Source organism: Sprattus sprattus, assembly GCF_963457725.1.
Source record: "Sprattus sprattus genome assembly, chromosome: 5".
Lineage (NCBI taxonomy): Eukaryota > Metazoa > Chordata > Actinopteri > Clupeiformes > Clupeidae > Sprattus > Sprattus sprattus.
Genome location: NC_137924.1, coordinates 41,075,590 through 41,099,611, shown reverse-complemented (window position 1 = coordinate 41,099,611; position 24,022 = coordinate 41,075,590). Strand labels below are relative to the sequence as shown.

General features: G+C 45.3%; 2 protein-coding genes across 2 annotated transcripts in view; both read left to right on the top strand.

The window, feature by feature from the left end:
• Window positions 1-666: 666 nt before the first annotated feature.
• On the top strand, window positions 667-16,667 carry ctc1 (CTS telomere maintenance complex component 1; the record flags this gene model as incomplete). Its single annotated transcript, XM_080838337.1, has 22 exons — window positions 667-934; window positions 1,183-1,343; window positions 1,744-1,963; window positions 2,480-2,700; window positions 2,907-3,039; window positions 3,266-3,670; window positions 6,502-6,854; window positions 7,847-7,994; window positions 8,728-9,064; window positions 9,260-9,374; window positions 9,632-10,292; window positions 10,537-10,626; window positions 10,915-11,043; window positions 11,364-11,419; window positions 11,527-11,633; window positions 11,870-12,035; window positions 12,233-12,307; window positions 12,653-12,818; window positions 15,532-15,596; window positions 15,892-16,048; window positions 16,190-16,304; window positions 16,558-16,667. The coding sequence occupies exons 1-22, from the start codon at window positions 893-895 to the stop codon at window positions 16,665-16,667; spliced, it is 4,032 nt and encodes a 1,343-aa protein (XP_080694463.1). The 5' UTR covers window positions 667-892.
• Window positions 16,668-17,950: 1,283 nt separating this feature from the next.
• tfr2 (transferrin receptor 2) overlaps window positions 17,951-24,022 on the top strand; it is a gene marked incomplete at both ends in the record, with an annotated part of 12,442 nt that continues 6,370 nt past the window's right edge. Inside the window, 7 exons of the mRNA XM_080838836.1 lie at window positions 17,951-18,040; window positions 21,454-21,516; window positions 22,164-22,389; window positions 22,537-22,723; window positions 22,896-23,036; window positions 23,206-23,314; window positions 23,629-23,871. Coding sequence (XP_080694962.1) covers window positions 17,951-18,040; window positions 21,454-21,516; window positions 22,164-22,389; window positions 22,537-22,723; window positions 22,896-23,036; window positions 23,206-23,314; window positions 23,629-23,871 — 1,059 coding nt within the window. The remainder of the gene's footprint in view (window positions 18,041-21,453; window positions 21,517-22,163; window positions 22,390-22,536; window positions 22,724-22,895; window positions 23,037-23,205; window positions 23,315-23,628; window positions 23,872-24,022) is intronic.

The window sequence follows — 24,022 nt, the reverse complement described above, 5'->3', positions numbered from 1 at the left end:
CATAGGCTACATTCACCCTAAATAGCCTTCCCTATACCATTGAAAACTTTCAACGCAGTGTGAATGTTTTTTTGACAGTTGCCCCAGTCTTTTGACGAAAATAACCATGAATGCACGATTAAAAACCTAAAAATGTAAATGTTTCACCACCGACATCATGGCCACGATTCCTTTAAACAAAGGATGTAGCTCATTATGCGTGCCTTAAAAAAGAAATGCGTAGTTCAAAGACAGGCCACAGTTGCGTTTATTTCTGAATGCCCGAATCTGGGATAGAGAAAATGGCACGATGCTCCATTTTGTGTTACTTAATAATGCGTGCAATAAATTAACAAAATGAAAATTGTACTGCTTTGATTGTATGATTTTGATTGTGACCTGGACATTTCCCCCTGTAATACGTTGATAAATTGATTTACCAATTGGTGAACAAAGGGGAAAAAATGTACTTCTCCTTTTTAAAATTTAGCATACATTATTATCTATATGAAAGAGACAATTACATTAAAATGCCTACACAGTAAACGCAGAAAAGAACTGGTCTGGAACTATGCAGACATTTGTTATACAGTGGGTTATATTTTACAACCTCGTTCGGAAGATTTGTAGTCACGTGGTCGGATGTTATGAAGAGTTTGCTGGTGGGTTTTAGCGCGAGAACATATTTGAGTTTTCCCCAGTTACTAGGATCGTGTTATTTCTTCCTACAGTTCAGAGTGAGAGCATAACACTCTTACTATAGAAATGTGTTCAACGTTAAATGTATTTTGTTCCCTTTATGGCTTGCAACACATTTCAACAGTATCTAGTGCTACAACTCTAAAGCTAGCCAGCTGGTCAACGTTAGCTGGAATAACTGCATGACGCCAACGTTACTGTCTTGGGAAAAGGGATGGATATGTTTCTTGGCCATTTTACAGAGAAGAGTCGAGTGGTACGTGTGGGTCCTGGATCTCGCTTATGTTACAAGTAGGGATAGTCTGAAAACTGATTTACTAGGCTTAATCGATTAACTACAGAAAATAGACACAATGTCTCATTATATAAAAAAGCCAATTAAAGTGCCATGCCAGTTATAACCACATCACACAAACCACCATTAACATGTTCACTATAGCTACCTTTCGTTCTCATTAGTAAATACTTACTCCTAAAGCTTTTGATTCCTGCATTCTTTCTCAGGAGCAAACCTGGCTGAGCGAACTATTCTTGAGTGTGAGGGACAAGCTCCTCCCGGTGCTCGCCGGAATCACTGGAGGGCTGCCTGTCGATGAAGTGGCCCTCTCGGTTGTTTCGCGCCTGCAGGGGTGTTTTTCGTCTGACTCACTCCCCCTTAGCTTCAGGTAGGTAACTATTGATATGTCCATCGGAAGTAGCATAGTACAAGTGCTTGTATTCTTCTTAATGGGAACAGTTCAGTTTGTAGCGTTTGTGAGAATGCCTGTACGTTTTGCAACACGAAGTAGCTTAAATCAACATTCCAACTTTTTCTTTGCTTACATCAACATCAATTTGCAAAGACGATCAAATCAGATCTAAATTAATGTAATGCTTGTAGAGTCAAAGTGTGGCTATGCCTACAAAATGCATAAACTTCACTGTGTGTTCTTCTATGTCTGTCTGCACTTATATTACATTGTATGTAATTACATTGTATTACTGTGTGCTTAGGATGTTTGGAGTTCAGAGCTTGTGTGTTTTATATTAAGGTATATTTCACTGCTGTGTGTGCATGTTCTCCAGGTGTGTATGTGTGTCAGAGCTCCTCTCCAGACAGCGGACCGCCTGCTTCAGCAGTCTCACCATGAGCACTAGTCAGCATAGAGTGCTGACCCGAGAGGCAGAGCAGGCTCTGCCCAATCACAAAGGCCTTTCCCGCGCCAACCTTCTGCTTATTGGCTGGCTGAGTACAGGGGAGGATGGTTGGAGGGTGTCGGACTCCAGCGGGAGTGTGCACTGTGAGGTGAGTATCAAGATCAAGTCTCTCTCACACATAGGCTGCGGTTCGATAGTCTTTTTTGCTTAGGAAGGTTTCTAACTGAGTGAAATGACCTGGAAGTTTCTGGAAGCCAAGATAAGAGCTGTTTGAATTCTCTAAATACTAAGGCAATGTGCTACGGTGCTTCCTGTCTTCTCTCCTTTAGCATAGGGTACACTAGACCATCCTTTATGAAAAGAAAGGCGGTAGTACCACCCCACAATTCATTGAGGCAGCAACAACAACTTGATCAACAAACGATATTTAGGAGCAATAACATTCGCCTTTGCATAATAAATGCAATCGGATTCTCTTAGCACCGCGATTGTCTTTTCCTAAGTCCTTATGAATTCTACTTCATACTTCATCTTTCTTTGGTCTCATGACGTTTTCCATTGAGGTAAAGGAAAAGTGGTTAGGAAAAGACGATAGGACGTCCTATTCGACCACAGACACATACACACACATAAGCACTCATCCCTATGCCTGGTCTGTTCCCAGTTGCTCGAACCAGAAACTTCTTGGATCAACCAACCCATGCTTTTCCCCACTTGGAACTACATTCCCCATAATCCACCAGGGAAGGGGGGCCAGGAGGCTGGTTACCTGGAACTGATTGCCTCCCCGATTCACCTGACACCTGATGCTGTCACCTTTGACCCTGGGGGGCCACTGTCGGAAGCGCTGGGGGTCCGAGAAACTGCCAGATGGCTGGGAGAGAAGTGAGTTATGAGGGAGGGTGGGTGATGGAAAGAGCACCTGGAGCAGACAAAGTCAGACACTTTTTTTTGTGACAATGTTTCTCTAGCTTTATCTTCTTCTGTATCCTCTCTTCTCTTTCCCCTTTCCCCTCTTAATATTAATTTTATTATTTCTGTCTTCAACTCTTCAAATCACCCCTCAATTCTCTCCTCTCTTCTCATCCTAGGCGATCAGGTGGGGCGCTTGTGGGTGTGAGTGGGGAAGTGTGTACGGTAAGCCCTCTGCTGGTAATCGCAGGGAAACGCTTCTTCTGTTTCAGTCTGAGAGAGAGGGACTTCACTGTACCTATACTGGTGATGGTAAGTTAGCAAAGGTTTGTATGCGTGAGTGTATGTTAGATAGAGAGAGAGCGAGAGAGGGAACTAAACTTGAGTAACACCAGCCTTAGTTGTGTGTGTTTATGTTGTATGTATGTAATGTTTGTAGTGTATGAAATGTTTATGTTATGTCATGTCAAGTCAATGTGTTTTTGTGTTGGTTTGTGCATGTCTCCTTAACTAAACCCTCCCTCTGTTTCTCTCCCAGGACTCCAGGTCCGTGCCCTGGCGGCCGTGTGTGTTTGTGGGCCGCCATGTGTGTGTGTCGGCGCTGCGAGCGTGCTCTCTCAGGGGATGGGCAGGCCACAGGGTCCTGTCCGTCACGTCACAGTCCCGCCTCGTTGCGCGCTCTCTCGCTCATAACCAGCCTAGGACAGCCGTCACAGAGGAGAAGGAGACTGAGACTGAGCGAAGCCAACAGCTCAGTCAGCAGGAGTCCCTTGCACACGTGCAGACCCTCCGCTCTGACGAGCAGGCATCTTCTGCGGACGAGCCGACAATCGCCGCGGACGTGGAGGCAGACGCCTTGCCGAGGGAAGAGCCTCCAGCAGGTCCGTCGGCTAGCGCCGCTTGTGCTGTGAAGATCAAACGCTCCAAAATCATCAGCTACAAGGTGAGAGCCAGAGAGGGAGAGAGGCTACAGGGAGAGGAGGCCCTGGGCTTGGGGTCATGGCCTGTCATACATTTCCAAAATGTGTCAGTATCTGAGGTGTTTATGATAACGCTGTCGCTCAGAGCAGTGGTTCCCAACCTTTTTTCTCAGGGACCCATATTTTTACCATTGTAAGCTTTGGTGACCCAACCCCCCCGCCCCCGCCCCCGGAAAAAAACGCTTAGGCCTACATCCTTCACATTTGCGCTTTATTAGGCTACATTTCAAGAATTCAACATGAAATGAATATCAGTATTACACTGCCTGCTCAAATGACACAGACCAATAAGAAAAAACCTTGAAATTAGGCTTCCACATAAACTTCAGATAGGCTAATAGGCTATTTGTAAAAAACATGTTTCTTCAAAAATAATATAGGCCTACTTCCATATGAGAGCAGCAATAACACAGAAAATGAGAAATAACTTAAAAAATAAAATTAAAATAATAGCACGTAAATTCCACTGTTTTCCTTCATCACTTACATTTAACTATTGTAAACACTTAGGCAGGCAACAACAAACTGAGTAGGCCTAATCATTTGTAAAATTACCACAGTTTTAATTTCACTGTGTTTTTTTTTTTTTTAATCTCCTTGCCATTTGACTGTTTCAAACACAACTTACCCAGGCAACAACACATAAAATGAGGAACATATAATATTACCAGCTTTACCAGTATTCACAGGTTTTTTTAAAATCTCCTTTTCATTTGACTGTGCACAAACAGGCAACCTAGGCCAGGCAACCTTTTAATGAGAGCTCAGATTTACAGACATAAGAATGTCCTGTTTTACCTCGGTCACCTCAATGTATTGTGCGTAAACGATGAGGATTGCTTCCTCGGCCACAGTGGTGGTTTCATCCAGCTGGATGGAAAAGGGACCGGTCTTCAGTTTTTCGACTAGTGTGTTCTCGACGTTCCCTGCCATCCTGTCGATTCTATCTTTCACTGTGTTGTTGGACAGTGGCACAGTCTTAAATTTGTTGGCCACCTGTGGTCCACACATTCTCTTTGCCATTTTAATGCACGCAGGTTTAATCAGTGTTTCGCCAGCGGTGTGTGGCTTTTTGTCTTTGGCAATTAGAAGAGAACGGTCAAAAGATGCCAATGTTGCCTGCCTGTGGTCGCTTCCAGCCCTCAACAAACTGTCTTTAATGTTCTGTGGCCTGTTAGCAACACGAAGCTCCTTTGTTTTTCCCACCGTATCCGGATGTTTTGTGGTCTGGTGTCGCTTTAACTTGCAGGGCTTCAAACTTTCGTTCGCTAGTTTGTCACGGCAAAATATACATTCAGCTCGAACTTTATCCATGGCTTCTATGAATCCATACTCTATAAAACTTTCTTGGTACCCCCTCTTTTTCTTTTTGACACATTCCTCCGCTCTCTCTCCTACCTGTGGCGTAGCCATCTTTCCCTCACTCAGTAAGTCGCTAGGCAACAGCGCACGCACGAGAGAGAGTCACATAATGCGCTCGGTTTCCTGCGAAAACTCATTTTAGTTTATCATTTTATTCCTAAATTTGTCTTCGTTCAAAAACAGAATAAATGCTAAATGTAGCACTTACATTTGGTTACTTCTATGCATATATTAAATGCTTTGCCATTTATTCAACATGGTCTATATCATGGTAGGCTATTCAAATTAAACCCCTCAAAATCAAGAGGGCCTCGCGACCCCCCGTGGACCTTTGGCGACCCATAGGTTGGGAACCACTGGCTCAGAGGGTTTAATACCTCTAGCCTGAGTGTCTAGAACCAGCAGTCTCAGTATTCATCCGTAACATCCTGGTGTACAAGTTGCTTGTCTGTGAATTTAACAAGGAACTGTATATAATCTTAACATTGTCTGTATGTAGTCTGTACATTGTCCAATGTACCGCTGTACCAACGACAAGAGGGACATTTACTTGCATGTGTCAACATATTTGGCCAACAAAGATTCTAAAAAATGAATATAGAATTGAATTACCGTAAATCCTCAAATTGTGGCCGGAGCTTGTATTTACTTAGGCTGCACAGCGCACCGGCCTTTATTTGGGGCAGGCTTGTATTAGGGGCAGGCCTTTATTTCTTACTTATCTTCTGTTATAGAATTTTATTATTTAAATAATGGGCATAATTGCAGTAGGCTAATATAATTCATTGCATGCCTTCAACAGTTCTTGCACAGCGCGTAGCGCTTTATGTGCGGTGTCAACGTAAAAATAAACATCGGAGATATGGTCTCCATCTGTCAGTAACGGAGGAAAAGATTTCCAAAGCCTTGATTTTAATCATTTTTCTAAACACTCTATTATGCTTATCGCGGACTGAAAAAATGTATTCAACGAGCTGGTTTGATATCCAGCCTAACTTTCTTTCTACCTCCACCTGCTAGTCGTAGCCTATCGCATTTATCGCATCGAAATTAGCCAACAATATTATATAATATAATATTAAACATGAGGAGAACATTTGTGAAATGCATTCAATTAAATTGTGATGTCTACTTTGTGCCGACGGACTGATGCTGGTAGGCTACAGTAATATAGGCTACTTTATTTTCCCCCTGGCTTGTATTCGGGGCCCGGCCTTTATTTGTCCGTATGGACCACGACCCGGCTACTATCTGAAGCCCGGCTTCTAATTGAATCCCAGTCTTTATTTGAGGATTTACGGTATGCATGTTGTATGTAACTTTGTCTCTCTCCACCTTTGCTTCTTTCTTTCTCCCTCCCTCCCTCTCTCTATCTCTCTCTCTCTCTCTCTTTCTCTCTCTTTATCTCGGTCTCTGTCTCTCTTTATGGCAGGGTGTAATCTCAGCTGTGACCGACCAGGAGGCGGGGCTGTACGTGATTGACGGAAAGCTGGGCCTATGTTTGGCCTATCAGCCGCTGCATTGGAACAGCGGCTTGCGTCCTGGAGCGGAGGTGGAACTTCAGCACGTTCACTTCCTTTTCCGGCCCTCGCCGCACGGCCTTCCCACGATGCTCTGTGCCTGCCTGCGCTCCAGTGTACGCGTGACCGCCTATAGCCCTGTGGCGGCCGTTGGCCCCGCCTCCTCCTCGTCACATGGGGAGCTGCCTCGCTTTCTACTGGAGAAAAATCTGGGAGTGTCAGAATACCTGTGGCTTCACTACTACTCAAACGCACTCCAGCAGAGGTGGGTCTGTGTGTGTTTATACATGCGTCTGTATGTCGGCCTTCACAGTGCTCACAGTCTCTCCCAAGTTACAGGTCTCTGCGTGACACTTGTATGTGTTACATTCCCAGAGTAGATGTCTGCACCTCTGGGGTAGTACACTGGGGAGCGTCCTTAATGTGTGGATCTGCACCTCTATGGTAGTACACTGGGGAGTGTCCTTAATGTGTGGATCTGCACCTCTATGGTAGTACACTGGGGAGCGTCCTTAATGTGTGGATCTGCACCTCTATGGTAGTACACTGGGGAGTGTCCTTAATGTGTGGATCTGCACCTCTATGGTAGTACACTGGGGAGTGTCCTTAATGTGTGGATCTGCACCTCTATGGTAGTACACTGGGGAGTGTCCTTAATGTGTGGATCTGCACCTCTATGGTTGTACACTGGGGAGTGTCCTTAATGTGTGGATCTGCACCTCTGGGGTTGTACACTGGGGAGTGTCCTTAATGTGTGGATCTTCATGGTGACTGAGAATGGAAGAGTCTTGGTTATTGATTTAAGGTCTTGAAAGGTAGAGTCTGCGATTCTGCAGCGGCTCAACAGGCAATCAAATGACACCCCTTACTTCTGTGCTCCTAAAGCAATGTGTTGATTGGCTGGATTGCTCAGTCCGAGCCTCTATGTTTGTGTTCCAGTTGCAGAGCCAGGACTGTGTTCAAACACCTGCGTTTTTTTTCCGAGCACACGCCCCTGCATGGCTAGCTAGAGGGCCATGAAGAGCAATTAGCTGATTCTGACAAAAAAAAGTATTGGATTAGAATAGCAGACTTTACATTTCTTACATTTCTGACTCTAACAAATCCTTAATAATTGGTGTTCCTAAAAAACTGTGGCAGACAAAAATGTAGATATATTACCCTTTTTATTAAAAATGTAGATATATTACCCTTTTATACATATCATTTATGTAACTCTCTGTGTGCCTAACCCAACGCCCTCTCCTCTCCTCTCAGATTGTGCCCTCGTTGGGTGTGTGAGTCGCGTGTGTGGGTGGTCGCGTCTCGGCTCCTGGAGTGTCTCTGTGTGCACGATCAGGGCCGAGAGCCGAGAGACATCTACAGAGAAATGCTGCAGGAGCCACACCTTTGCCCACTGAATGAGGTAGCACACGAAATACAGGACAACACGCACTCACACGAACATTACAGCTTAATGTTCCGCCCCCCGCCTACAATATTCATGTTTTGTCCCCCTCCTCCGCCCCCGCATGCAAAATCCCGCATGGGATGCACTTTTCAGTCCTGCTCGTTCCATTTTTTTCCTGTTTTCCTGCAAACATGAATCTATCATTTCCAGAAACTGTCAGATCTTACAATGTGAGCCATATCCATATCCACCTTCTGATACATTTGCTTTCTTACTCCTGCTCCTGTACACGCATCAGTTTCTCCCCACCTCCGGCCGCGCTCCAGATTAACTGATTTGCGCTGGGACCCGCGGTACTCCTCTGGGAGTGTTAGGCCTCTAGTGCAGACTGCAGCAGCAATAGCAAAATGTTATAAAACATCTGATCCTGTAAGCTATCATTTTGAATACTGATCTAAGGATTTGAATGCAGTTCCTTTCCCACTCTCACTCTTTCACTTTAACCCTCTCCTTCTCTTTCGTTCCTTCCCGTCTCTCCCTCTCTTTCAATCCTTCCCGCTCTGTTCCTCCACTGACAGCTTGTGGTAAATCAGCAGCTGACCCTTAATAACAATTATATTTGGTACTGCTTATAATATAAGAATAACTATCTATATCTTACTTTGCTCATAATAATATTATAATTATAATGTGACTTTTTTTCGCTCTCTCTCTCTCTCTCTCTTTTTCTCTGTCTCTGTCTCTCCAGTATAGGGTGTGTGGGGCAGGTTGTGAGATTCCCTCCATCTCAGACCTGTGCGAGTGGCTGAAGGAGAAGTGCTGGTCCTCTCTCTCCCTCTCCGCTCTCCTCCCCCCGTCGGCGGCGGGCCTGACACGCGCTGAGCTGAACCCGCTCCTCAGCTGGTCCTTCAGGACCTGGTCGCTCCAGGACCAGCCCAAAGTGGCTCTGCTGGTAGGAATACTGGAGACCAGCCCGGTCACAGCCACACTCCAGTTACGAGACCAGACAGGAGCCATCGATTGTGTCCTGGTGGAGACTGTTGAGGCGGGCAGCCAGCGAGCTGCAGACAACACTGCCTGGCTGGGTAACACACGCACACGCACACACACACACACACACACACACACACACACACACACACGCACACGCACACGCACACACGCACACACGCACACGCACACTCAAACATACACACACACAAACACACACACACACACACGGATATACCTACAGCCCACTCTATGTGTTTAAATGTAGTTCATGTGTGTGTGATATACAGGTTGTTTGGTGTGTGTGCGGCGCTGTACCCTTGTAGCTGAGAGATTCCTGAAGACTAATTTTCCATCTTGGGAGCACCTGAACGAGGAGAAGTACATCACCAACAAGCTCTGCAGGTGGGGCAGCACTCACTCACACTAAATCTGCTATTGTTTTACTTCTTTACGTCTCCCGTCAGTCACCTGGGAGTCCCGATAAACATTGTCACACACACACACACACACACACACACACACACACACACACACACACACACATTTTACCATACACTCCAATGTTCCCTGTGAGATGGTGGAGCTGTGTGTGACTTATCTCCATTTTCAGCACACTGAAACACCCACACTAACACACGTTTGTGTGTATCCTTTGTCAGGGTGTACCTGCAGGTGTGTGTGAGCGACCTGCACATCCTTAGTCCCTCCACTGCCATGGGCCTCCTGCTAGCGGAGAGCGGGAACAAGGGACCGAGAGCGATAACAGCACATGGGGAGAAGAGGTCAGAGCCTGGGAGCCGAGGAAACGAGGGAGCGGGAGAGAAAGCGACAGACAAGGAGAGGGAGTCAGAGGGTACAAGTGATGGAGGGATGGAGGGAGTGGGAGTGAAAGGCCCAGAGGAGAAGAGGACTAGTGTCGGTGAGCCGGGGAGGAGGAGGAGTATTGGAAAGAGGATGAGAGAAGAGGAGGAGAAAGGCAGCTCAGAGAGCGAACTAATGAAAACGATAGAGAAGAGTGGAGGAGGCGACACCAAGAGACGGAGAACGGGGGACCAAGAGATCCCCGCGGGGCACCCAGAGCAAGGCATTGTGGGAAGAGAGGCGGGGGCGACCTCTGACCCCTGTGTGTCGCTGGCCTTTCGTGTGGAGACTAAACAGGGCGTGGCCCTACGCAACCATCAGCTGTTGTCAGGGGCAACGCCAGGCCTGTCACTGAGCTTTGTCACCAAGGTGACGTGTTTGGGGAAAGCCCAGAGGTGGGACGAGGACCCCAGAAATGGCCCACTGCAGGTGACAGAGTGTAATGGACCACACACACAGGTAAGGAACACAGTGCCTCTTTCCATCAGCTTTCTCTTTTTCCCCTCCCTCCTCTCTCTCTATTTCTCTCCAGCTGTGTGTCCCTGTCATTCTCTTTGAACATCATGCTTATCCAAGAAAGTCGTGTAATGTTAACCTAACCCTTGTTGGGATGCAACACAACATTGAGTACGGTGTCAGAACTCTCTCCTTTCATTGTAGTAATGGTCTGCTTTACATCTCTCTCTCTCTCTCTCTTTCTCAGCTTGAACTGCAGTTCATCAGCTCTGCTGTCAGATGGTTTCCTCTTCTGCAGCCTGGGTCTGTTTATCGACTCATGGCCTTACACACAGAGGTACACACACACACACACACACACTCACACACACACACTCACACACACACACACACAATTACTACATTGAAAAACACCCCTACTCAAGTCATTATATACACAACACCAAAATACATAGTCTGTTCAGAGGTCTGTACAAAATGTAGAAGTGTAGTCATGCGGTGTCTGTCTTTGCTTGAAGTGGATACTAATGTCTCCCCCTGTCCCCTCCTGTCCCCTCCTGTCCCCTCCTGTCCCCCTGTCTCCTCCTTTCCCCTCGGTGTCCCCTGTCCGTGTTCCCTCTCTCAGGACGTCAGCGTGTTGAGTGTGAAGACTGAGAGTGTGAAGGGTGGGGTGAAAAGCCATGGCGACCCCTCCCTCGTGGTCCAGTCTCGGTGGCGCATCCACACGCTGGCACACACTCCCCTGACTACACAGGTGACACAGACACAGACACACTCCCCTGACTACACAGGTGACACAGACACAGACACACTCCCCTGACTACACAGGTGACACAGACACAGACACAGACACAGACACAGACACAGACACAGACACAGACACAGACACAGACACAGACACAGACACAGACACAGACACAGACACAATGCAAACAGATAAAAGACGCATGGCGCACACATAAAACTGTGTCTGTGTCATTTAGGGATAAGTCGATGATGGAATGTGTCATATTATCCAGTATTTGTTACCATGGTATGTATGTGTTTGTATGTGCTGTCTATCCACCCCCTTAGATTGTCCCCTCTGAGACACAAAACATCAAAACTGTATCTCAGATCCTGCACAGCAGGTAAGTCTTGGTCATTCACCCATCTTCTCATTAAACTGTTTGCTGGTTAGAAACGGACTCTGATTGGACACAGCATGGTGTTTCAAGTCATTGCATACTCTCTCCAGCTCCTGTCCAGAGATTGTGTCCTTTTATGGCGTTATATCTCAGCGAATCACGTTGAAGGAGGAACAGGGAAAGCCCCCAGCCATCCAATCACTGATCAAGACTAAAGGTAGACATCCTCACTTTGTAATATGTAGGTTAGACTATGTTAATTGTGTGTGTGTGTGTGTGTGTGTGTGTGTGTGTGTGTGTGTGTGTGTGTGTGTGTGTGTGTGTGTGTGTGTGTGTGTGTGAGTGTGAGTGTGAGTGTGAGTGTGAGTGTGAGTGTGAGTGTGAGTGTGAGTGAAAGAGAGAGAGAGATAAATACATCATAACTAACAGTGCTGTATAACTGTGTGTGTACAGGTGTGTGTGTAGAGACAGACCTCAGGTTCCGGCTGACCATAGAGGATGCAGAAGTATCAACTCCCAGCATCCAGGTGTATCTGGACCTAACCCACAATCCCTTCATCCCTGGTCTGCTCCCCGGGGCAACTGTAGTGCTCCATGCCTTCCAGCGCTCAGTGTCCAGGTGCCTATCACACGTCTGGGGGGTGAAGGAAGGGGGGCTCAAGCATTATTTAACTGGGCAGTACCACAGGGTTGCATGAGGGATGGGTTATTCCATGGCTGTGGTTTTATCTACTTAAACCACATTCACTCACTTTGTGTGTGTGTGTGTGTGTGTGTCTGTGTGTGTGTGTGTCTGTGTTTGTGTGTGTTTTTCAGGAAGGGTAACGTTTACTGCCGCTTTCTGCCTATCAGCTGTGTGACCGTTACTGCACTGGGTTCAGGGGATTCAGAGTGAGTTTGTCTTGATCCTAATTTCTCCTCCTTCCATCCTCTCCTTTCTTCTTTTAATTGCGATAGATACTGTAGATTAATTCATACATGCATAGAGTGACAGACACAGACACAGACACAGACACAGACACAGACACAGACACAGACACAGACACAGACACAGACACAGACACAGACACAGACACAGACACAATGCAAACAGATAAAAGACACATGGCGCACACATAAAACTGTGTCTGTGTCATTTATGTACAGTTAGGTGTATGCTTGGATCTTTATATTAGATTCATTTTCTCTGCCTTTTCGTTCCATTCTTAATCGTTTTTTCCTCTCTTTTGCTTCCAGCTCTTCTCGGCACCAGCAGCCTCCTCCCATGATGCTGCTGGGTGAGTGGGCGCGGCCTGAGGAGGGGCAGCATTGCATGCTGGGTCGTGTCAAAGCGCACGTGACCTGTGTGCTGCACCTTAAGATGCAGTGGACCTGCTCTCTGTGTGGGAGCATCTACAAACAGGTGTGTGTATGTGTGTGTGTGTGTGTATATGGGGGTTTGTGTGTGTGTGTGTGTGTGTGTGTGTGTGTGTGTGTAGGTCTGTGTGTGTGTAGGTCTGTGTGTGTGTAGGTCTGTGTGTGTGTGTGTGTGTGTGTGTGTGTGTGTGTGTGTGTGTGTGTTAGGGATGTGCATCTCCATACTGAGGACGATGCGATACACATCTTGATGCACTGCCAACGATCCGATACATTAAAGATACATAAAAGCAGCTTCTAATGCGATACGATACGATTCACCCCTATTGCGATGCAGTGCGATTCGACAAGATGCGATTCAGCGAGATGTGATGCAAAATAATGCAATTTTATATGATTCATAATGATTCATTTATTTGTCATACAACAAATCATTAACAAGGTCTCTGACAAGATATAACATGTATAAGTGTTCTCTAAATGTCATTTTTTTTTAACTATACCTGGCAGTCTCAACACAGTTTGCTTCATCCTAAACACGTGGATCAACTGCATCACACACTTAATTTAAGTTATTTGTCCTATTTTAAGGTTTTTCTTTAGGTTTTGAGTTGATCCACATGATCAGGATGAAGACAAAAAAATCATTTAAAGAAGACACTGGTAAATTCAAGTAATCTTCCTCCATCATAACCGCTGCTATAATCTTAATAAATATCACGTCCTTGGTGCCGTGGTCTTCCAAGAAAGCCAGATCTATGAAACGTGCATCAAGCTATGAAACGTGCATCAAGTGCCAGTGTTGTGTCTGAAAGTGTTCATTGAATGAAAGTTCATTAACTCGTTCATAATTTTGGTGAACGTGAACTGGACGTACTGTATTACTGCCTGATGAACGATACTGTGGACTTTCTGGTGTCTGTGAACGGCACGTTCACTATTTTTAATTTCGTTCAATAAGGTGCTAGACTTCCAGGCTAAAAACACTGTTAACACTCCCTTATCCCACTGTCTTTGCCTGTGAGAGCCCCCAAGTGGCATAGAGGCCGAGAGCGGTATTGCAGACAGATAGAGCTTTTACAAAAAGTATAGACTTCACGAGAAGCGGCCATTGACAGCGGTGAGAGCGCGTTTAAGAAACAGTAAAAGAGGTGGAATCTATCTCAATATAAAACTAGAATGCGTTTCGTGAACGAACTGCGAGAGTGTGCTTGCTCTGTTTTTCTCTCATGTTTGCTCGTTTATTGTGAAAGGGTCTAGTGTGTTCGTTGGCCTAAAAAGTTAGTCTTCTCTTATAAGCCTAGTTAGTACATCTGATTAGAGCTAGCAACCATGAATTGCAGATTAAGGGGTCCCCTATCAGTGTTCATTTTGGCAGCTATTTTAGATTCAGTCTTAAGACAAAAATGCATATTAGTTTTAGTCACATTTAGTCATAGTTATCCTTCTTAGTTTAAGTCTAGTTTTCGAAAACTGAGCACACTACAATAGCTACGCTGTGTCCAGGTATCCTCAAACGTTTTTCAGGTAACCTAATGGTTCAAGGTCTCTCATGAATCATTACTCCCAGGACACGGGTTAATGTTAACTCACGCTATCGGTCCTCTCCAACCACATTAGCAACAAAATAAACTGGTGAGCTAACAAGTTAACCATTCTTTCAGTATAAGCTACTTTTGCATATCTACAACGTATAGGTCTAGGTAGCTTACGTTTAGCCCCGTACTCAGATATTACAGCTGCTTAACACAGCTAGGATAGCTAACGTTACCGTAGTAGGAAAACAAGCCTTAACCCACTATATCCACACAACTAAATTCATGAATTACTTCAAAGGTTTACTTCACAACTTGAATTAAGGAAAATTATCCCCTGTTACGGCTAGCTGAAACTGCCAGTGGATACTCCCATGGATGGGAGACGTTAGCTGCTACGGCTAACACTATCAGTTTCCATTAAAATTTCAGTCAGTACACTGAAAATGCTGCCATTCAACTCACCTTAACGAAGTGGAAATACGGTAGCTAGGTTAGAAACTGTAGTTACTCTTATTCTTTCTCAAAGTTGAATTGAGAGGGACAGAGAAATACGGTTCCTCTTATTCTTTTTCAAAGTTAAATTGAGAGGGACAGAGAAAATGCGGTTCCTTGGATTTGGCGGAGGTGTCAGTGAGAAGCACAGGTGCAAGCCAGTTTAATGAGCCTATTATGATGTCATAATGCACAGAGTTCTGCCATGCAAGTCTATGGAGAAAAAAGGGGATGAAAAAGAGGAATAAAAAAGGAGTGACAAGGAGTACCGCCACGAAAAGTCATAGCGGCTTGCACCGGATCGAGCCGGACATTTCGGTGTTTGAATGGCGTCTCTATCTCAAACGGGCGAGGAGTAGTTAGCTGCAAGAAAAACGGGGAGAATAAATAAATAAAGAAAACTTGACGATAACAATACTGTGCTTCCCTTCGGGCAAGCACTCTAATTATTGGTCTTGTATTGAGATTATACCGATTCAAAAATGTTAGAAACGATGCATCGCGATTCATCCCACATTGTATCCGGTGCACACTTTTTTGATCCGGGCCATCGCATCGTGAGCTTTTATGCCGGTGCATCGATGCGAACTGGTGAATCTTCCCATCCCTAGTGTGTGTGTGTGTATGTGTGTGTGTGTGTGTGTGTGTGTGAAGGAGGGAGAAAGAAAGAGAACGGACAGTCAGGTGTTAAGATTTTGCCCTTTGCCCTTTTTCTTGTGACCTCCACAGGATGGATGCAGCAGGACATTTCCCTCCTGTGAATCAAGCACCGCAGTGTTCCAGGCAGAGGCCAAGTGAGTATGAGAGAAGGAGCGCTGTGCATGAAATAGATGTCCCAAAGAATGTTTATCACCACTGGAATAAATTGAATCCCTTGTGTCAGAAATGTGATTGGTAGATTCAGAAATCAAATATTCAGAAGGATAATGAACTGCATCAATATGATGGGACTTTTCAAAAAATGTAATTCCTAATAAAACTTGATTGGATGTGTAATGTGCGTGTGCGTGTGCGTGTACGTGTGCCTGTGCGTATGCGTGTGCGTGTGCGTGTGTGTGCGTGTGTGTGTGTGTGTGTGTGTGTCTTTAGAGTGGCTGTAGAGGATGGCACTGCAGAGGCCCACGTCTGGTTCTGCTCTGAGACGGTTCCTGCACTGCTGCTGCTAGGGGCAACAGAGTGGGAGGGGCTTCAGTGGCGCATGAGGGTCAGAGGTCACCTTCGACTGTATGCTCGGGGGCGGGACATGGTGAGCACTTCATTTATGCATTAAAGAGGAAGGGTGCATGTAGACGCATTGTGATATGGAGCTGTCTACAGAATGTACTTCCTCTCTACGATTCAACATGTAGGAGAATATTGGTGTGTGTGTGTGTGTGTGTGTGTGTAGGTCAGCGATATGAATCCGGAGGACTCTCTCGTGCAGTACCTGTGTGTGTTGTGTTCCAGTAGCAGCATCTGTCGGGAGCTCACCCTCACCTGCCAACTACGCTCTCAGAAGCAAGGTAAAACACACATCCGTACACACAGACATGCACACACACATTCCCACGCCCATGTGCACGCACACACACACACACAACAGGCACTTTCTTTAAAAGCCTTTTCAAAAGGACACACACACACCCATGCCAATAGTAATGCACGCATCCCCCCCCCCCCCCCCCCCCCACACACACACACTTTCTATTTTCAAGTAAGTAACACAGTCAGACACGCTCGAGCGTAAACTCACTGATGGGGTTTGGTGTGTTTCAGAGCCCCAGCTAAGGAGGATGAAGCGAGGAGAGAGAGAGTTCCTGACCAAATTCCCCTCTCCACTTCAGCTGGCCTGCACACACACTACGCCACTGACACACACACTCTGAGGTGTGTGTGTATGTGTTTGTGTGTGTGACGTTGTTTACCTTTAAATCGAAAATGTGATTGTTCTATTCAGCAGTTCATGTCTTGTCGGGTGGGTTGTGCATCACATGATTAGATCAGGACTTGGAAGATGTGCAATAAATGTAATAATTATGTAATTATTGTTCAAAAAATATTTAATGCAGCAATTAAATGACATTTTTTTTTATATTGAGACCCGTTGTTTTTGTTGTTCAGCTGTGAGGTGATGGGAAGAACTCTGCAGTTGGCACGTCAGTTTGTGTGTGTGTGTGTGTGTGTGTGTGTGTGTGTGTGTGTGCGTGTGTGTTTGTTTGTTTGTGTGTGTGTGTTTGTCTGTGTGTCTGTGTGTTAACCTCTGCTATTGACCTGGCCTGATCCCCTGGCCCGAGGCAACCTCCATGGCCGTAACACTTTGATCTCATCCTGCCATTGAGTGCAGTGCAGTGCAGTGGTCCTTATTGGTCATGAAGGTCAAGGTAACGCAGGCGGCCATCTTTCCCCCTTATTAGTAGTATGACTTGCATCAGCCTCCCTCAGCTGGCTGCCTGCTGGAGGAGTCTGCTGTCAGGGGTCTAACCATTCATCAAAAGGACTCTTGGTCAAAGGGTGCAATAAACCGCATTGCTGTAGATTAGCGGCCGACCAACTGTCCCTGTGCCTAATAAAAGGAATTCTGATGTATTTCTGCACACATGCTTTTTTTTCTGTCTCTACATTTCCACTCTGCAACTCCTATATCCACTTTTTATGAGAAGTGTTGTGTTTTGTTTAACAAGAACGGTGACCTCTCAACCCAGAAAGAAAAACACCTGACATCTCATGACCTGGGATGACCTCTTGTATCTCACCCCAAGCTCAGGCCAGAGGCCAAACACTTAACACTACTCTCTGTTACTTTCTTAAAACGTTATACAGCACCCTTTAGCTTGACAACAGTTTAGTTCACAGTTAATTGTATGAACAGTCACATGAACGGTTCAACCAAGAAGTAGCGGAATCTATATCCCATGAGAACGCCATCAAACTCTTAATTACCTTGGAGACCGGGCAGTAAGAGGTTCAGTATCTAATACACAGGATATCACCGATTCAGCCAGTGTTATATTCTCCGCACTCAGTTTCCACAAGTGGAAGACGGGGACAAACACACACCCTTGTGAACACTGGACACAGCATGGTCCATGCCATGTATGACGGTTTAAACCCACCATCCCCCCCTCAACCAATCAACAGCAATCCAAAGAGTCAGTGGGAGGGGCTTCCCATGAGGAGCTGCTGTAGGGGCGGGGTTTGTGGCCAGCTTTGGGGGGTTAGACATGAGAGTGAGACCAGAGAGAGGAAGCACACGAAGCAGGTGAGTAGGATTGGTCTGAAAGTTTGTCCTTTTCCCTCCATGCCTGTATAAGTGATCTCTGATCACAAAACGCCCAGCAAGTGGTCGTGAGGTGACACTGATTAGCTGTTGGGGTGCTCGTAGAGTTCTCTTGTGGATTTATGTGTGTGTGTGTTTGTTTGTGTGTGCTTGTCACATCTGTGAAGTAGTGTGACGCAGTTGAGTATGATCAGGATGACATGTATTCCACATTTGTATTATTGCAGTCTTGTCCAATTTCATTGCTGTCTTTAAGCCTTTTTATATGAGAGTGTTTTCCATGTTTATCGAAAGGTTAGATTAATGCAAGGAAATCCATTGATGACGTGTGACTCAGTGACCAAGAGCACAAAGCAAGTGTGTGTGTGTGTGTGTGTCTGATCTGTTGGGCAGGTTCATGTTGTAGGTAGGTCACAGCTGTGTTTATTCTTGGTGTTAAATGTATTTGGGCCTCTGAGATCGATTTCCATGCGTGTGTACTCTGTACTGTGGAAAGTTTACTCAACCAAGCAATGACGACTCCATTAGGGACCACCCGGACCCCCCAGCCTCCTCAGACCTGTGCAGCTCTTAGTGCCAGATCAAGGGACACCAAGATGTAGTACAACTATTCGTAAAGTCAATTTGATTTATATAGCGTGTTTAAAAACAACAGGAGTGGACCCAACATGCTTAATTAGATTAACTCCAAAAGGTCCTTTCACTTGTGGCTCAGCTGTATGAGTGAGATGCTGTGTGGTGACTTTGAAGCGTCAAGGCGTATACAATCCATTTCTAAGGGCTCCTCCCATAGCTGTGAGTCTGTGGTATTCACAAGCCGTCCTGTTGATGCTTCCTGCTACATAATGCCAGTCAGATCAGTAACATAAACATACAGTAGCCTCTGAAGACTCATACGATTGAGAGTGATCGTGAAGACTGCTTTAAGGGCAACCAGTACCATTATGATAACAAAAGAACTTTTGGGGCCGTATAAAGGCCATGATTAGGCTGACAAAAAAGGGCAACATGCAGGTGTCATTTAAGAAAGCTTTCTTGTCACAACCCATAAGGGGAGTACAAGTATCAGTTACAGTCTGGTGATTGAAGATTAAATGGTAGTACTGTGTTGAGAAGCTGAAATAGCAGAATTTTTATTAAGAGGGACAGACAGTGTCTGTAGTTGTGTTTAGAGAGGGACATACAGTGTCTAGTTGTGTTTAGAGAGGGACATACAGTGTCTAGTTGTGTTTAGAGAGGGACAGACAGTGTCTGTAGTTGTGTTTAGAGAGGGACAGACAGTGTCTCTAGTTGTCCTGCAAGTGAGTTTGGAGATTTGCAAAAATCTGTGTGTTTGTGTGTACGTTCGTGACTTTTATGTGCTTTCTCTGAAATTTCATGCTCGAATTGGCAAACTTTCTGAGCCAGCCTTAGCATATGCTTCTAAAAGGCCCTCTCCCTAAACAGTCTGTAACTTGAAATGGATGAAACACGTTAATAAAACTCACAGTTCCTTTTTGCCATGGCCTCTCCATGAAGGCCTGGTCTCACTCAGCATCTTGTTAAATTATCTTTGGTTGGCTGATATAATGTGACTGTAAACAGGAAATGTTGCAACAGCAACCAATAGGTGTATTATTTGTGACTAGTGGAATTAGCATTAGCAAGATAACTAGCCAATGCATCGGACCACCAGCGAGGAAGAAAGACACAGATAGGGACACGGTACTCATCTGTTTGCAGTACTGTTAATAAAGTTTAACATGTCACCCAAGAGCTCAGTGGTCGTTACCTATACAAGCCAATCAGGCTGGCTTTAGCAACAGCAGCCAATCGAGTTCCAAAACGTGTTGATGTCCTGTGGGTCAGTTTCTGCTCCTCTGTGAGAAACAAAACATGGATGCACCCACAAAATTAAACATATATCTTTCATTGACATGAATGTGTTTTGGTGTGAATGCATCTTTAAAAAAAAATCACAAAACACCAGGCCAAAATGTTTGTATAGTAGCTTGGTGTTTAGCATAGCAGATCGTAGCACAGTGTTTCATTCGTAGTTCATTTGTGTGTAGGTATGCATATATTTATACTATTAGAAAAGTTATAGTATGTACTGTATGTTTGTATAGGAGTCTTTAGGTTATGATGTGTGTATCTGGGGGATAGTTTGTGAGAGTGAAGCCAAAAGTGGTTGTTCATGAGTGTGGCTAAACGTGTGGTTTCTCCTGGATCAGCTGTGTGTGTGTGAGAGAGGGTGTATGTGTGTGTGTGTGAGGGTGCAGTAGTCGTTTGTCGGTTATCTCTCTCCTTTCCTGTTTGCTGGAACAGCCAGATAGGGTGAGATGGAGAGAGAAAAGATACAGTGAGAGTATCATGACACACACACACACACACACACACACACACACATATACACAGAAAGACAATGAGAGATGAAAAACGTGTGAGGTGAGAAACTTGTTTGCAACTTTTTACCATCACACTTTGAGCAGCATATCATGCTGCTCATAATGACATGACACACACACACACACACACACACACACACACACACTTGTAAATATTCAACTCATGGACCATACACACTCTTCAGAGTTTGATATGACGTGATATGAAGTGAAATCGTATTGTGTTCACATCACAGTTAGTCATAGTTAGTCATTTGTGTGGGTCTGTTTGTGAGTAAATGTGCGGCATTCTACAACAGTCACACAGTGTGACATCATCCTGTACTTTTTCTTATCACCTGAAAACACTTGGAACTTGGAATTGCTTGGTTATTTGAGAAGGAGTTCTAGAAATTTGGTTTTCACATATTCAAAGGTAAGTTGTGATCTTCAGTGATTCCCTGGTCTGTGTGTTTACATTTTTTGGGTCTGAGAAGATTACAATTCTCATGTTTATATTTTGGCAATGCATTATTTTACTAGCCTTCACCTTTAAGTTCTCGGTATTAATCAAGCAATTATGTCACTCATGTTTCCTAGTATCGGGTATTTATTTTTAATGAAAAGTAGGGTCTAAAACAATCTAGCAAAACGTTTGACCAGTTTAATCCTAATCTAAATTAAATATGTGTTAAAAAGCACACTAGACTTGTCAGGGATCTTATACTGTATATATTTATTTATACTGTAGTGATGCTATATGTTTACCGCAGTGTATACATATATTTTAACAACATATTTCAGCATAATTTGGTTAATTATTACTTACCCAGTAGTATGTTCTGCAAACCTACCTGATTAACTCACATTACACATTAACTTACACTACAAATGTAAAAGGCAGTGTGATCCCCACTGTAGTGTGTGGAGTGTAGATCTCTCCTTGGCCCTGTCCTTTCCCTTCTTTCTCTCTTGCACAGACACTCTCACTCCTTCTCTCATGGAGTCTTATTCCCTTTGTTCTTTCAGTTCATGGGAACACAGTGGCAGACGGCTCTTCCCATGGCCACCATTCAGTCCCTGCTAACTGGGGTAAGAGCTTAAGGGGTCATGGTGTTGGGAGGGCAAAGGTCATGTTTGAAGAGAGAGGGGTCATATGAGGTCATCGCACATGACTCGTGTCATGTGCAAGCAGGAAGCAGAGGCCTAAATGACAGGGTAAGACTGGAGTTTGAGTCCTGTTAACCGCAGTATTAAACAGCGCTACACAATAAACCACACCAGAGTCCTACAATCAAACAAACAAACAAACAAAAGCAAACATAGAAATACATATCAGAATAGTGCATGTAATGTAGCATATGTTGCGTTATGTACATGTACGCTGGTGAATCAAACGCTCCAGTTTTACTCCACATCAAAATTCTGTGGGAACAGTGCAACGTCACACAAGGATGCTTAAAGGTGCAGTCTGCAATTCTATTCAGGTACACTTTTTGTCGAAATCAGCGAGTTGCTCCTCATGGTCCTCTAGCTGTTTATTCCATGCGCTCAACATCCATGCTGCCCGTACACAGTCCGGGCTCCGTAATGTCAACAACCTTTTCGGTGATCGCGGACTATATCTTTAATGGGAGTGGAGTATGAGACTTGCATCTTCCCTTTCCCCTCTTGTTACCTGTCACTCATTATGCCCAGCTCTAAGAGTGTAACTGTCTTCTGTCGTTGTCTTGCCCCAGCAGAAGGGTGGGGATGGATTACAGGCTGAGCAAGGGCTGGAGGAAGGAGGAGGGGCCAGAAGCGGTGGCCAAGGTGTGGAACTCAAGCTCGTCCAATCACAGTCAGACGAGGAAGAGGAGGAGGGGCTTGAGAGCAGCCTCACGGCTCTAGTTTTACATCAACCGCTGAAGCATAGAAAGGCATGGATCTACCTGACCCTCACAGCACTACTCATATTCACTACAGGTAACTCACGCCAGACACACACACACACACACACACACACACACACACACACACACACACACACACACTCTCTCTCTCCCTCTCCCTCTCTCTCGTTTTCTCTCTATTTCATCATCTCTTTCTGCTGTTCTCTGTTCACATCTGAAGCATTCCTATTGGGATATGTGGCATTCCATGGATCATGCAACTACTGTGGAGACGAGGGGGATCTGGTGCCAGTGGATGACCCTCCCGGACTGCACCATTATCCAGAGGGGGACCTCCTCCACATGGGGGAGCTGCGGGACATGTTGAAGAAATACCTCGGCGAGGAGACACTGGACACAACTATTAGGTACACACACACACACACACACACACAAACTCTCTCTCTCTCTCCCTCTCTCACTCGCACTTGTTGAGGTAATACATATAGCCACACAGAGTGAGGGCCTTCTTATTCCAGCATCAGCACACTTTAGGGACTCTACCCATAATGCATTGCAGGGAGTGTGTTTTGTGTTCAGGCGAGTGAGCAGGACGACCCACCCGCCCGGGTCCTCAGAGGGGAACAACCTGGCCCGAGAAATCCTCCAAAGCTTCCAGAAGCTGCGCATGGACCACACCTGGACTGACTCCCACTACGCCACCCTGCAGTTCCCCTCCAGGTGTGTGTGTGTGTGTGTGTGTGTGTGTGTACTTGTGTGTATGTGTGCATGCGCGCACGTGTGTGTGTGTGTGTGTGTGTTAGTGTACTTGTGCAGACGCGCACGTGTGTGTGTGTGTGTGTTTTCTATGCACATAATAAATGATTCTCTTTCTCTCTTTTCACTGTAGGACCAAGAGGAATGATTTGTGGATAGTTGATGAGAATGGCGTTGAGCTGGAAGAGATACAACTGAATGCTGCAGATTACTGTGCCTACAGCTCCACTGGCACAGCAACGGTAACTATAACTACCGCATCTATGGCAACCAAGAACATCTTTAACCCTTGGAATCAATGCATCAAAGGAGGTAGTAAGGCTCAGGTTAAATGTAGAACAAAGACCCAACATTTGAATGTTATACAGACATTAATCCCCCCTACACACACACACACACACACACACACACACACTCATACATTTTATGTCTGTTCTGGTCTATAAGCTTGGCTTTTTGTATTATTATTAATGCATTAATGACTGCATATTTCTGCGTGTATGTGTGTGTGTGTGTGTGTGTGCGTGTGTGCATGTGTGTGTGCGCGTGTCTGTAGGGGGGAGTAATGTATGTAAATTATGCACGGCTAGAGGACTTTGATACTCTGCGCACCCTGGGCATGTCGCTGAAGGGAGCCATCGCCCTAGCCAGGGTTGGTGGGGGCGTGAGCTTTGCGGAGAAGGTGCGGCACGCCCAGCAGGCGGGCATGGTGGGCGTGCTCATCTACCCAGACCCGGCCGACGTGCCACAGGACCCGCGCAGGCTGGGCCTCAGCAGTGATGTCGCCATCTCTGAACACGTAAGGGGTGGACAAGCAGAGAAATGGGAGAAGGAGAGAGAGAGAGAAAGAAAGAAATAATAATAATAATAAAAAAAGAAATCTGATATATTTTTTATTTGTATTATTATATACATTTTTTTATTATTATTTTTAATTTGTATATACATAT